This window comes from Eucyclogobius newberryi, unplaced genomic scaffold, assembly GCF_026437365.1.
Source record: "Eucyclogobius newberryi isolate DKJ021-1_F unplaced genomic scaffold, fEucNew1.0.hap1 SCAF_8, whole genome shotgun sequence".
Classification (NCBI taxonomy): Eukaryota; Metazoa; Chordata; class Actinopteri; order Gobiiformes; family Gobiidae; genus Eucyclogobius; species Eucyclogobius newberryi.
The window spans coordinates 32,294,489-32,307,055 of record NW_027316500.1 but is presented as its reverse complement, the minus strand read 5'-3'; the positions used below and the strand labels follow the sequence as shown (position 1 = coordinate 32,307,055).

The window sequence follows — 12,567 nt, the reverse complement described above, 5'->3', positions numbered from 1 at the left end:
CCAAACGGGAAGCAGGTCAAAACAAGACAAAATACTTTATTATTAGACAGTGTTTAGTTTAATTTGAAACATTATATAATAAATATAAATGGTCCCAGAATCAAGCCCTGAGGGACGCCGCATTAGCTGTTTTACATTTATGCTTTTTCTGAATTCTAAACAGTGAGTGACACGTGGCCGGCGCTCGTCCGTCAGGAGCAGGGGGAGAACGGGCCGAGGTACGAGATGTGCTGGATGGTTCCTCCAGACGCTTCCCTCGCCAACAGTGACGAGGGTCCGGTGAAGGTGAAGCCGTTTCCCTGCACCACCGTCTTTGTCAGGTCAGTCCCTAAACTCTTCAGATCTCTAACATGAGCAGCAGTAATTACTGCGCCATTTACACTCGATCAGGAGGCGGGTTTTCACTCAACAGCTTCCAAAACCACCACCTGCTCTCTCGACCCCCTCCCAACGACTCTAACCAAGGCCTGCCTCCCTGCTCTCATCCCCCATCTCACCACCCTCTTCAACCAGTCTTTATCCCTCGGCCATGTTCCTTCCATCTACAAACTGGCCTCCATCACCCCCATCCTCAAAAAACCCACCCTAGACTCCGCCAACCTCTCCAACTACCGCCCCATCTCCAACCTGCCGTTCCTCTCAAAAACGCTGGAACGCATCGTCGCCGCCCAACTTCACACCCACCTCCAGTCAAACAACCTCTATGAACCCCTCCAATCTGGCTTCCGCCCACTTCACAGCACTGAAACAGCCCTGGTCAAAGTACTCAACGATCTCCTCACCTCTGCAGACTCCGGGGCCCTCAACATCCTGTTACTACTAGACCTCAGCGCAGCCTTTGACACTATAAACCATTCCATCCTCCTACAAAGGCTGCGCCAACTGGGTGTTGAGGGCTCTACACTTGACTGGCTCACATCCTACCTCACCAACAGGCAAGAGTTCATTTCCCTCTCCGGTCACTCATCCACCCTCTCCCCAGTAACGCAGGGATCCCCCAGGGCTCAGTCCTCGGCCCCCTCCTCTTCATCTGCTACATCTTCCCCCTTGGTCACATCCTCCGCCAACTCAACCTGGACTTTCACTGCTACGCTGACGACACCCAGATATACCTCACCACCAAATCCACCCAAAACCCTCCCCTCAGCCACATCCAAACCTGCATCTCTACAACAAAATCATGGCTCACTCTCAACTTCCTCAAACTGAACAGTTACAAAACAGAGCTCCTCCTCATTGGCACCAAATCCACTCTCAATAAAACTGGTCCCTTTTCACTCAGCATCGACACCTCGACCATCACCCCCTCTACCCTGGTACGCAATCTCGGTGTCATCATGGACCCCACCCTCTCCTTCACTCCCCATGGTAGCCACATCGTCAAGACCTCATACTTCCACCTCCGCCGCATCGCCAAAATCCGACACTGCCTCACCCTCCCCGCTGCTGAATCCCTCATCCATGCCTTCATCTCCTCCCGCCTTGACTACTGCAACTCCCTCCTCACTGGCATCTCCTCCCATTCCCTCCACAGACTCCAAATGGTCCAAAACTCCGCTGCCCGCCTCCTCACCCACACCCGGTCCCGTGATCACATCACCCCCGTTCTCCGCTCTCTCCACTGGCTCCCCATCAAGCAGCGCATAAACTTTAAAATACTCCTCCTCACCTTCAAAGCTCTTCACCACCTTGCCCCCCCCTACCTGTCTGACCTCCTCATCCCCCACCGCCCCTCCCGAGCTCTCCGATCCTCCTCCTCTCTCACCCTGACTGCACCAACATCCCGACTCAAAACTTTTGGCGACAGAGCATTCTCCCGAACAGCACCCCGACTCTGGAACTCCCTCCCCCAACCTGTCCCACTCTCTCTCACTCACAACATTCAAATCCCGCCTAAAAACATACCTCTTCACCCAAGCCTATGACCTCCCCTACCCCTAGCCTCCTCTACCCCATTGTCTACTCTTCTACCCCCTGTTACATCCCCATCTTTTTCTCTCTACTTCTTCTGTCTTGTTCATTTTATCTGCATATTAATGTGTATTGTACGTGTTGTCCCCCCCTGTCTGTAAATACCCCCCCTTTTTTTTATTATGTTCAGCGTCTTTGGGTCACTGAAAAGCGCTATATAAATAAAAGTTATTATTATTATTATTAACAGTAGGTCAGGAGGTCAGGAGGTCAGATCATGTGTCAGGGCAGTTTGAGGAGAGTAACATCCTTCAGGACTAAAGTGTCCTCCAGGGGGCGCAGGTGAACACTGGAGACAGGAAAACTCTTCAGGCTTTACTCTTACTCTGCTGAACTACATCCTCTCAAACGTAAACCGTCCAGCTAACGCTAGCTCCATGGCAAAGCTATCTCCATAGCAAAATTAGCTCCATGTCAAAATTAGCTCCATGGCAAAGCTAGCTCTAGGGCAAAGCTAGCTCCATGTCAAAGCTAGCTCCACGGCAAAACTAGCTCCATGTCAAAACTAGTTCCACATCAAAGCTAGCTCCAAAGCAAAACTAGCTCCATGTCAAAACTAACTCCTAGCTCCACGTCAAAGCTAGCTCCACAGCAAAACTAGCTACATGTCAAAACTAGCTCCTAGCTCCACGTCAAAACTAGCTCCACGTCAAAACTAGCTCCACGTCAAAGCTAGCTCCACAGCAAAACTAGCTACATGTCAAAACTAGCTCCTAGCTCCACGTCAAAACTAGCTCCATGTCAAAACTAGCTCCACGTCAAAACTAGCTACATGTCAAAGCTAGCTCCAGGGCAAGGTTAGCTCCAGGGAAAGGCGAGCTCCAGGTCAAAGCTAGCTCCATGTCAAAGCTAGTTCTTCATGGCGTTCTTCATGGTGTTCTTCATGTGTGTTCTTCATGATTTTCTTCATGGTGTTCTCCATGTGTGTCCTTCATGGTGTTCTTCATGGTGTCCTTCATGGTGCCCTTCATGCTGTTCTTCATGGTGTTCTTCATGTGTATTCTTCATGATGTTCTTCATGGTGTTCTCCATGTGTGTCCTTCATGGTGTTCTTCATGGTGTCCTTTGTGCTGTTCTTCATGGTGTTCTTCATGTGTGTCCTTCATGGTGTCCTTCATAGTGTTCTTCATGGTGTTCTCCATGTGTGTTCTTCATGGTGTCCTTCATGCTGTTCTTCATGGTGTTCTTCATGTGTGTCCTTCATGGTGTCCTTCATGGTGTTCTTCATGTGTGTTCTTCATGATGTTCTTCATGGTGTTCTCCATGTGTGTCCTTTGTGCTGTTCTTCATGGTGTTCTTCATGTGTGTCCTTCATGGTGTTCTTCATGTGTGTCCTTCATGGTGTCCTTCATAGTGTTCTTCATGGTGTTCTCCATGTGTGTTCTTCATGGTGTCCTTCATGCTGTTCTTCATGGTGTTCTTCATGCTGTTCTTCATGTGTGTCCTTCATGGTGTCCTTCATGGTGTCTTTCATAGTGTTCTTCATGGTGTTCTTCATGTGTGTCCTTCATGGTGTCCTTCATGGTGTTCTTCATAGTGTTCTTCATGCTGTTCTTCATGTGTGTCCTTCATGGTGTCCTTCATAGTGTTCTTCATGGTGTCCTTCATAGTGTTCTTCATGGTGTTCTTCATGGTATTCTTCATGGTGTCCTTCATTGTGTTCTTCATGGTGTCCTTCATGGTGTTCTTCATGGTGTCGTTCATGGTGTCCTTCATAGTGTTCTTCGTGGTGTCCTTCATGGTGTTCTTCATGGTGTCCTTCATGGTGTCCTTCATAGTGTTCTTCATGGTGTCCTCCATAGTGTTCTTCATGGTGTTCTTCATGGTGTTCTTCATGGTGTCCTTCATAGTGTCCTTCATAGTGTTCTTCATGGTGTTCTTCATGGTGTCCTTCATAGTGTTCTTCATGGTGTCCTTCATAGTGTTCTTCATGGAGTCCTTCATGGTGTCCTTCATAGTGTTCTTCATGGTGTTCTTCATGGTGTCCTTCATGGTGTTCTTCATAGTGTTCTTCATGGTGTCCTTCATGGTGTCCTTCATGGTGTTCTTCATGGTGTCCTTCATAGTGTTCATCGTGGTGTCCTTCATGCTGTTCTTCATGGTGTTCTTCATGTGTGTCCTTCATGGTGTTCTTCATGGTGTTCTTCATGTGTGTCCTTCATAGTGTTCTTCATAGTGTTCTTAATGGTGTTCTTCATGCTGTTCTTCATGTGTGTCCTTCATGGTGTCCTTCATGGTGTCCTTCATAGTGTTCTTCATGGTGTTCTTCATGGTGTCCTTCATGGTGTTCTTCATGGTGTCCTTCATGGTGTTCTTCATGGTGTCGTTCATGGTGTCCTTCATAGTGTTCTTCGTGGTGTCCTTCATGGTGTCCTTCATGGTGTCCTTCATGGTGTCCTTCATAGTGTTCTTCATGGTGTCCTTCATGGTGTTCTTCATGGTGTCGTTCATGGTGTCCTTCATAGTGTTCTTCATGGTGTCCTTCATAGTGTTCTTCATGGTGTTCTTCATGGTGTTTTTCATGGTGTCCTTCATAGTGTTCTTCATGGTGTTCTTCATGGTGTCCTTCATAGTGTTCTTCGTGGTGTCCTTCATGGTGTCCTTCATAGTGTTCTTCATGGTGTTCTTCATGGTGTCCTTCATGGTGTCCTTCATGGTGTTCTTCATAGTGTTCTTCATGGTGTCCTTCATGGTGTTCTTCATGGTGTCCTTCATGGTGTCCTTCATAGTGTTCATAATGGTGTCCTTCATGGTGTCCTTCATGCTGTTCTTCATGGTGTTCTTCATGTGTGTCCTTCATGGTGTTCTTCACGGTGTTCTTCATGTGTGTCCTTCATAGTGTTCTTCATAGTGTTCTTAATGGTGTTCTTCATGCTGTTCTTCATGTGTGTCCTTCATGGTGTCCTTCATGGTGTCCTTCATAGTGTTCTTCATGGTGTTCTTCATGTGTGTCCTTCATGGTGTTCTTCATGGTGTTCTTCATGTGTGTCCTTCATAGTGTTCTTCATAGTGTGCTTAATGGTGTTCTTCATGCTGTTCTTCATGTGTGTCCTTCATGGTGTCCTTCATGGTGTCCTTCATAGTGTTCTTCATGGTGTTCTTCATGTGTGTCCTTCATGGTGTCCTTCATAGTGTTCTTCATGGTGTCCTTCATGGTGTTCTTCATGGTGTCCTTCATGGTGTTCTTCATGGTGTCCTTCATTGTGTTCTTCATGGTGTCCTTCATAGTGTCCTTCATGGTGTCCTTCATGGTGTCCTTCATGGTGTCCTTCATGGTGTCCTTCATGGTGTTCTTCATGTGTGTTCTTCATGATGTTCTTCATGGTGTTCTCCATGTGTGTCCTTCATGGTGTTCTTCATGGTGTCCTTTGTGCTGTTCTTCATGGTGTTCTTCATGTGTGTCCTTCATGGTGTCCTTCATAGTGTTCTTCATGGTGTTCTTCATGTGTGTCCTTCATGGTGTCCTTCATGCTGTTCTTCATGGTGTTCTTCATGTGTGTCCTTCATGGTGTCCTTCATGGTGTTCTTCATGGTGTTCTTCATGGTGTTCTTCATGTGTGTCCTTCATAGTGTTCGTCATAGTGTTCTTCATGGTGTTCTTCATGCTGTTCTTCATGTGTGTCCTTCATGGTGTCCTTCATGGTGTCTTTCATAGTGTTCTTCATGGTGTTCTTCATGTGTGTCCTTCATGGTGTCCTTCATGGTGTTCTTCATAGTGTTCTTCATGCTGTTCTTCATGTGTGTCCTTCATGGTGTCCTTCATAGTGTTCTTCATGGTGTCCTTCATAGTGTTCTTCATGTTGTTCTTCATGGTGTCCTTCATGGTGTCCTTCATAGTGTTCTTCATGGTGTTCTTCATGGTGTTCTTCATGGTGTCCTTCATAGTGTCCTTCATAGTGTTCTTCATGGTGTTCTTCATGGTGTCCTTCATAGTGTTCTTCATGGTGTCCTTCATAGTGTTCTTCATGGTGTCCTTCATGGTGTCCTTCATAGTGTACTTCATGGTGTTCTTCATGGTGTCCTTCATGGTGTTCTTCATAGTGTTCTTCATGGTGTCCTTCATGGTGTCCTTCATGGTGTTCTTCATGGTGTCCTTCATGGTGTCCTTCATAGTGTTCATCATGGTGTCCTTCATGCTGTTCTTCATGGTGTTCTTCATGTTTGTCCTTCATGGTGTTCTTCATGGTGTTCTTCATGTGTGTCCTTCATAGTGTTCTTCATAGTGTTCTTAATGGTGTTCTTCATGCTGTTCTTCATGTGTGTCCTTCATGGTGTCCTTCATGGTGTCCTTCATAGTGTTCTTCATGGTGTTCTTCATGGTGTCCTTCATGGTGTTCTTCATGGTGTCGTTCATGGTGTCCTTCATAGTGTTCTTCGTGGTGTCCTTCATGGTGTCCTTCATGGTGTCCTTCATGGTGTCCTTCATAGTGTTCTTCATGGTGTCCTTCATGGTGTTCTTCATGGTGTCGTTCATGGTGTCCTTCATAGTGTTCTTCATGGTGTCCTTCATAGTGTTCTTCATGGTGTTCTTCATGGTGTTCTTCATGGTGTCCTTCATAGTGTTCTTCATGGTGTTCTTCATGGTGTCCTTCATAGTGTTCTTCGTGGTGTCCTTCATGGTGTCCTTCATAGTGTCCTTCATGGTGTTCTTCATGGTGTCCTTCATGGTGTCCTTCATGGTGTTCTTCATAGTGTCCTTCATGGTGTCCTTCATGGTGTTCTTCATGGTGTCCTTCATGGTGTCCTCCATAGTGTTCATCATGGTGTCCTTCATGGTGTCCTTCATGCTGTTCTTCATGGTGTTTTTCATGTGTGTCCTTCATGGTGTTCTTCATGGTGTTCTTCATGTGTGTCCTTCATAGTGTTCTTCATAGTGTTCTTAATGGTGTTCTTCATGCTGTTCTTCATGTGTGTCCTTCATGGTGTCCTTCATGGTGTCCTTCATAGTGTTCTTCATGGTGTTCTTCATGTGTGTCCTTCATGGTGTTCTTCATGGTGTTCTTCATGTGTGTCCTTCATAGTGTTCTTCATAGTGTGCTTAATGGTGTTCTTCATGCTGTTCTTCATGTGTGTCCTTCATGGTGTCCTTCATGGTGTCCTTCATAGTGTTCTTCATGGTGTTCTTCATGTGTGTCCTTCATGGTGTCCTTCATAGTGTTCTTCATGGTGTCCTTCATGGTGTTCTTCATGGTGTCCTTCATGGTGTTCTTCATGGTGTCCTTCATTGTGTTCTTCATGGTGTCCTTCATAGTGTCCTTCATGGTGTCCTTCATGGTGTCCTTCATGGTGTCCTTCATGGTGTTCTTCATGTGTGTTCTTCATGATGTTCTTCATGGTGTTCTCCATGTGTGTCCTTCATGGTGTTCTTCATGGTGTCCTTTGTGCTGTTCTTCATGGTGTTCTTCATGTGTGTCCTTCATGGTGTCCTTCATGGTGTCCTTCATGGTGTCCTTCATGCTGTTCTTCATGGTGTTCTTCATGTGTGTCCTTCATGGTGTTCTTCATGGTGTTCTTCATGTGTGTCCTTCATAGTGTTCTTCATAGTGTTCTTAATGGTGTTCTTCATGCTGTCCTTCATGGTGTCCTTCATGGTGTCCTTCATAGTGTTCTTCATGGTGTTCTTCATGTGTGTCCTTCATGGTGTTCTTCATGGTGTTCTTCATGTGTGTCCTTCATAGTGTTCTTCATAGTGTGCTTAATGGTGTTCTTCATGCTGTTCTTCATGTGTATCCTTCATGGTGTCCTTCATGGTGTCCTTCATAGTGTTCTTCATGGTGTTCTTCATGTGTGTCCTTCATGGTGTCCTTCATTGTGTTCTTCATGGTGTCCTTCATAGTGTCCTTCATGGTGTCCTTCATTTTGTCCTTCATGGTGTCCTTCATGGTGTTCTTCATGTGTGTTCTTCATGATGTTCTTCATGGTGTTCTCCATGTGTGTCCTTCATGGTGTTCTTCATGGTGTCCTTTGTGCTGTTCTTCATGGTGTTCTTCATGTGTGTCCTTCATGGTGTCCTTCATAGTGTTCTTCATGGTGTTCTTCATGTGTGTCCTTCATGGTGTCCTTCATGCTGTTCTTCATGGTGTTCTTCATGTGTGTCCTTCATGGTGTCCTTCATGGTGTTCTTCATGGTGTTCTTCATGGTGTTCTTCATGTGTGTCCTTCATAGTGTTCGTCATAGTGTTCTTCATGGTGTTCTTCATGCTGTTCTTCATGTGTGTCCTTCATGGTGTCCTTCATGGTGTCTTTCATAGTGTTCTTCATGGTGTTCTTCATGTGTGTCTTTCATGGTGTCCTTCATGGTGTTCTTCATAGTGTTCTTCATGCTGTTCTTCATGTGTGTCCTTCATGGTGTCCTTCATAGTGTTCTTCATGGTGTCCTTCATAGTGTTCTTCATGGTGTTCTTCATGGTGTTCTTCATGGTGTCCTTCATGGTGTTCTTCATGGTGTCCTTCATGGTGTTCTTCATGGTGTCGTTCATGGTGTCCTTCATAGTGTTCTTCGTGGTGTCCTTCATGGTGTTCTTCATGGTGTCCTTCATGGTGTCCTTCATAGTGTTCTTCATGGTGTCCTTCATAGTGTTCTTCATGGTGTTCTTCATGGTGTTCTTCATGGTGTCCTTCATAGTGTCCTTCATAGTGTTCTTCATGGTGTTCTTCATGGTGTCCTTCATAGTGTTCTTCATGGTGTCCTTCATAGTGTTCTTCATGGTGTCCTTCATGGTGTCCTTCATGGTGTTCTTCATAGTGTTCTTCATGGTGTCCTTCATGGTGTCCTTCATGGTTTTCTTCATGGTGTCCTTCATGGTGTCCTTCATAGTCTTCTTCATAGTGTTCTTCATGGTGTCCTTCATGGTGTCCTTCATGGTTTTCTTCATGGTGTCCTTCATGGTGTCCTTCATAGTGTTCATCATGGTGTCCTTCATGCTGTTCTTCATGGTGTTCTTCATGTGTGTCCTTCATGGTGTTCTTCATGGTGTTCTTCATGTGTGTCCTTCATAGTGTTCTTCATAGTGTTCTTAAAGGTGTTCTTCATGCTGTTCTTCATGTGTGTCCTTCATGGTGTCCTTCATGGTGTCCTTCATAGTGTTCTTCATGGTGTTCTTCATGGTGTCCTTTATGGTGTTCTTCATGGTGTCCTTCATGGTGTTCTTCATGGTGTCGTTCATGGTGTCCTTCATAGTGTTCTTCGTGGTGTCCTTCATGGTGTCCTTCATGGTGTCCTTCATGGTGTCCTTCATAGTGTTCTTCATGGTGTCCTTCATGGTGTTCTTCATGGTGTCGTTCATGGTGTCCTTCAGAGTGTTCTTCATGGTGTCCTTCATAGTGTTCTTCATGGTGTTCTTCATGGTGTTCTTCATGGTGTCCTTCATAGTGTTCTTCATGGTGTTCTTCATGGTGTCCTTCATAGTGTTCTTCGTGGTGTCCTTCATGGTGTCCTTCATAGTGTTCTTCATGGTGTTCTTCATGGTGTCCTTCATGGTGTCCTTCATGGTGTTCTTCATAGTGTTCTTCATGGTGTCCTTCATGGTGTTCTTCATGGTGTCCTTCATGGTGTCCTTCATAGTGTTCATCATGGTGTCCTTCATGGTGTCCTTCATGCTGTTCTTCATGGTGTTCTTCATGTGTGTCCTTCATGGTGTTCTTCATGGTGTTCTTCATGAGTGTTCTTCATAGTGTTCTTCATAGTGTTCTTAATGGTGTTCTTCATGCTGTTCTTCATGTGTGTCCTTCATGGTGTCCTTCATGGTGTCCTTCATAGTGTTCTTCATGGTGTTCTTCATGTGTGTCCTTCATGGTGTTCTTCATGGTGTTCTTCATGTGTGTCCTTCATAGTGTTCTTCATAGTGTGCTTAATGGTGTTATTCATGCTGTTCTTCATGTGTGTCCTTCATGGTGTCCTTCATGGTGTCCTTCATAGTGTTCTTCATGGTGTTCTTCATGTGTGTCCTTCATGGTGTCCTTCATAGTGTTCTTCATGGTGTCCTTCATGGTGTTCTTCATGGTGTCCTTCATGGTGTTCTTCATGGTGTCCTTCATTGTGTTCTTCATGGTGTCCTTCATAGTGTCCTTCATGGTGTCCTTCATGGTGTCCTTCATGGTGTCCTTCATGGTGTCCTTCAAAGTGTTCTTCATGGTGTCCTTCATGGTGTTCTTCATGGTGTCCTTCATGGTGTTCTTCATGGTGTCCTTCATTGTGTTCTTCATGGTGTCCTTCATAGTGTCCTTCATGGTGTCCTTCATGGTGTCCTTCATGGTGTCCTTCATGGTGTCCTTCAAAGTGTTCTTCATGGTGTTCTTCATGTGTGTCATTCATGGTGTTCTTCATGGTGTTCTTCATGTGTGTCCTTCATGGTGTCCTTCATAGTGTTCTTCATGGTGTCCTTCATAGTGTTCTTCATGGTGTCCTTCATAGTGTTCTTCATGGTGTCCTTCATGGTGTCCTTCATGGTGTCCTTCATGGTGTCCTTCATGGTGTCCTTCATAGTGTTCTTCATGGTGTCCTTCATGGTGTCCTTCATGGTGTCCTTCATAGTGTTCTTCATGGTGTTCTTCATGTGTGTCCTTCATGGTGTCCTTCATGGTGTTCTTCATGGTGTTCTTCATGTGTGTCCTTCATGGTGTCCTTCATAGTGTTCTTCATGGTGTCCTTCATAGTGTTCTTCATTGTGTTCTTCATGGTGTCCTTCATGGTGTTCTTCATGGTGTTCTTCATGTGTGTCCTTCATGGTGTCCTTCATAGTGTTCTTCATGGTGTCCTTCATAGTGTTCTTCATGGTGTCCTTCATGGTGTCCTTCATAGTGTTCTTCATGGTGTCCTTCATGGTGTCCTTCATGGTGTCCTTCATGGCGTCCCCAGGTCCTTTGGGGGGCTCCCGTCTCTGGAGCGAGGCCAGCAGAACGCGGAGCTCCTGAAGGTGGATCTGGAGCAGGCCGGCGAGAGCTTCGACAGAACCTCTTTCTGCGGCGCTGGATATGACAGCTTCTTCTCGCTCGCTCACCACAACGAGCTCTGGATCTGCAGCGTTTAGACGAAGACGAGGAAGTGAAGATGAAGACGAGGAAGTGAAGACGAACATGAGGAAGTGAAGACGAAGACGAGGAAGTGAAGACGAAGACGAGGAAGTGAAGACGAAGACGCTTTCTCTCTAAATGTATCTGAGGTTTATGTCATGTATTTCCTGAAACCTTCACGTGTAGCGACAGTGAAACCGGCACAACGTACGATCAGCAGATGAGCGACAGGTTTAATCAATGATTATGTCCTGTTCTGATCCTGGTTTAGTCCTGCTGTGGACCTGGTTTAGTCCTGCTGTGGACCTGGTTTAGTCCTGCTGTGGACCTGGTTTAGTCCTGCTGTGGACCTGGTTTAGTCCTGCTGTGGACCTGGTTTAGTCCTGCTGTGGACCTGGTTTAGTCCTGCTGTGGACCTGGTCAAGTCCCAACGGCGCAAAAACAACAAAATAAAATGTCCACATCCTGGTTGATCCCACAGTGGGGGAGGGACTCCTCCATCGCTGCTGTCTTTGTGCTTCATGTTCTAATAAATGAACCTGCTCTACCGTAGAATCATTACAGTTTTTCTCGATGGTTTTGATCCCACCTCTGACATCACATCCTCTGACATCACATCACGTCCTCTGACATCACATCCTCTGACATCACATCCTCTGACATCACATCCTCTGACATCACATCCTCTGACATCACATCCTCTGACATCACATCCTCTGACATCACATCTTTAATCAATCATTTCACACTGGACAAAATAAAAAATATGGCCAGCAATATGATCCAGTTCAGCCTCATGTGACATGCTCCTCGCTTTACATAGTTATACTTTACAGACAAATACTCAAAATCAGAAACAATTCCATGTCATTATTTTCAAAACTTTGGCTGAAAACTGAAATACAGAGATAAATGTGGGAATATAAAGTAACAACTGTTCAAATGAGTCATTGTCTGTTTGTTCACGATGAAAGTGCCGCAGCTTCATCCACATCACGTTCCATATTTTCATCAAGGGAAACATCTCGTCACATGACGTATCCGGCCCTGACATTCTTCTGTACCTGTCTCCTGGGCAGGTGCAGAGTGACTGATGCTGATTGAAGAATTGTGCAGTTTGAGTTTCACAGGTGAACCTGTGATAAGATCTGTGAAAAGATGTTCTCCTTTTGTTCAGCGGGAAAACCACTAGAGTTTGTCCTTTTTGAACGACGTCTGTGTCACTGTTTTACAAAAGGAAGTGAGAAATGTGTGAATCCAGTAAAAATGTAAGAACACATTCACAAGAGACGAGAAAAACTGTAATATGTCATTTTAGGGATCAGAATTAACTCCAGATAAATGTTTGTCACATCCTTATTCAGTCATAAACACAGAATTAGAATCTGGAATCTTTCTGTTCATTTTTCAATAAAATTCCATATAAGCGTTTGTTTTTGTCCTGTGCTTTGTGGTGATATTAATTATGCTTTCGGCGCGCTCCAAACTCTTTACGAACACGGGGAAAGTGATGAAGATTGTCTCGGTCTTAAGTCTTTTAGTCACGCGTTGATTGAATTTGAAAAAAGGTTCGACATCAGAGGA

The 12,567-nt window shown here is 45.3% G+C and overlaps 1 protein-coding gene across 1 annotated transcript in view; it reads left to right on the top strand.

The window, feature by feature from the left end:
- soul2 (heme-binding protein soul2) overlaps positions 1-12,337 on the top strand; it is a 13,384-nt gene extending 1,047 nt beyond the window's left edge. The window contains exons 2-4 of the mRNA XM_072437169.1: positions 1-15; positions 164-320; positions 10,829-12,337. The exon at positions 1-15 is cut by the window's left edge and continues 106 nt beyond it. Of these exons, the coding sequence (XP_072293270.1) occupies positions 1-15; positions 164-320; positions 10,829-11,000 (344 nt within the window). The 3' untranslated portion in view covers positions 11,001-12,337. The remainder of the gene's footprint in view (positions 16-163; positions 321-10,828) is intronic.
- Positions 12,338-12,567: the final 230 nt, after the last annotated feature.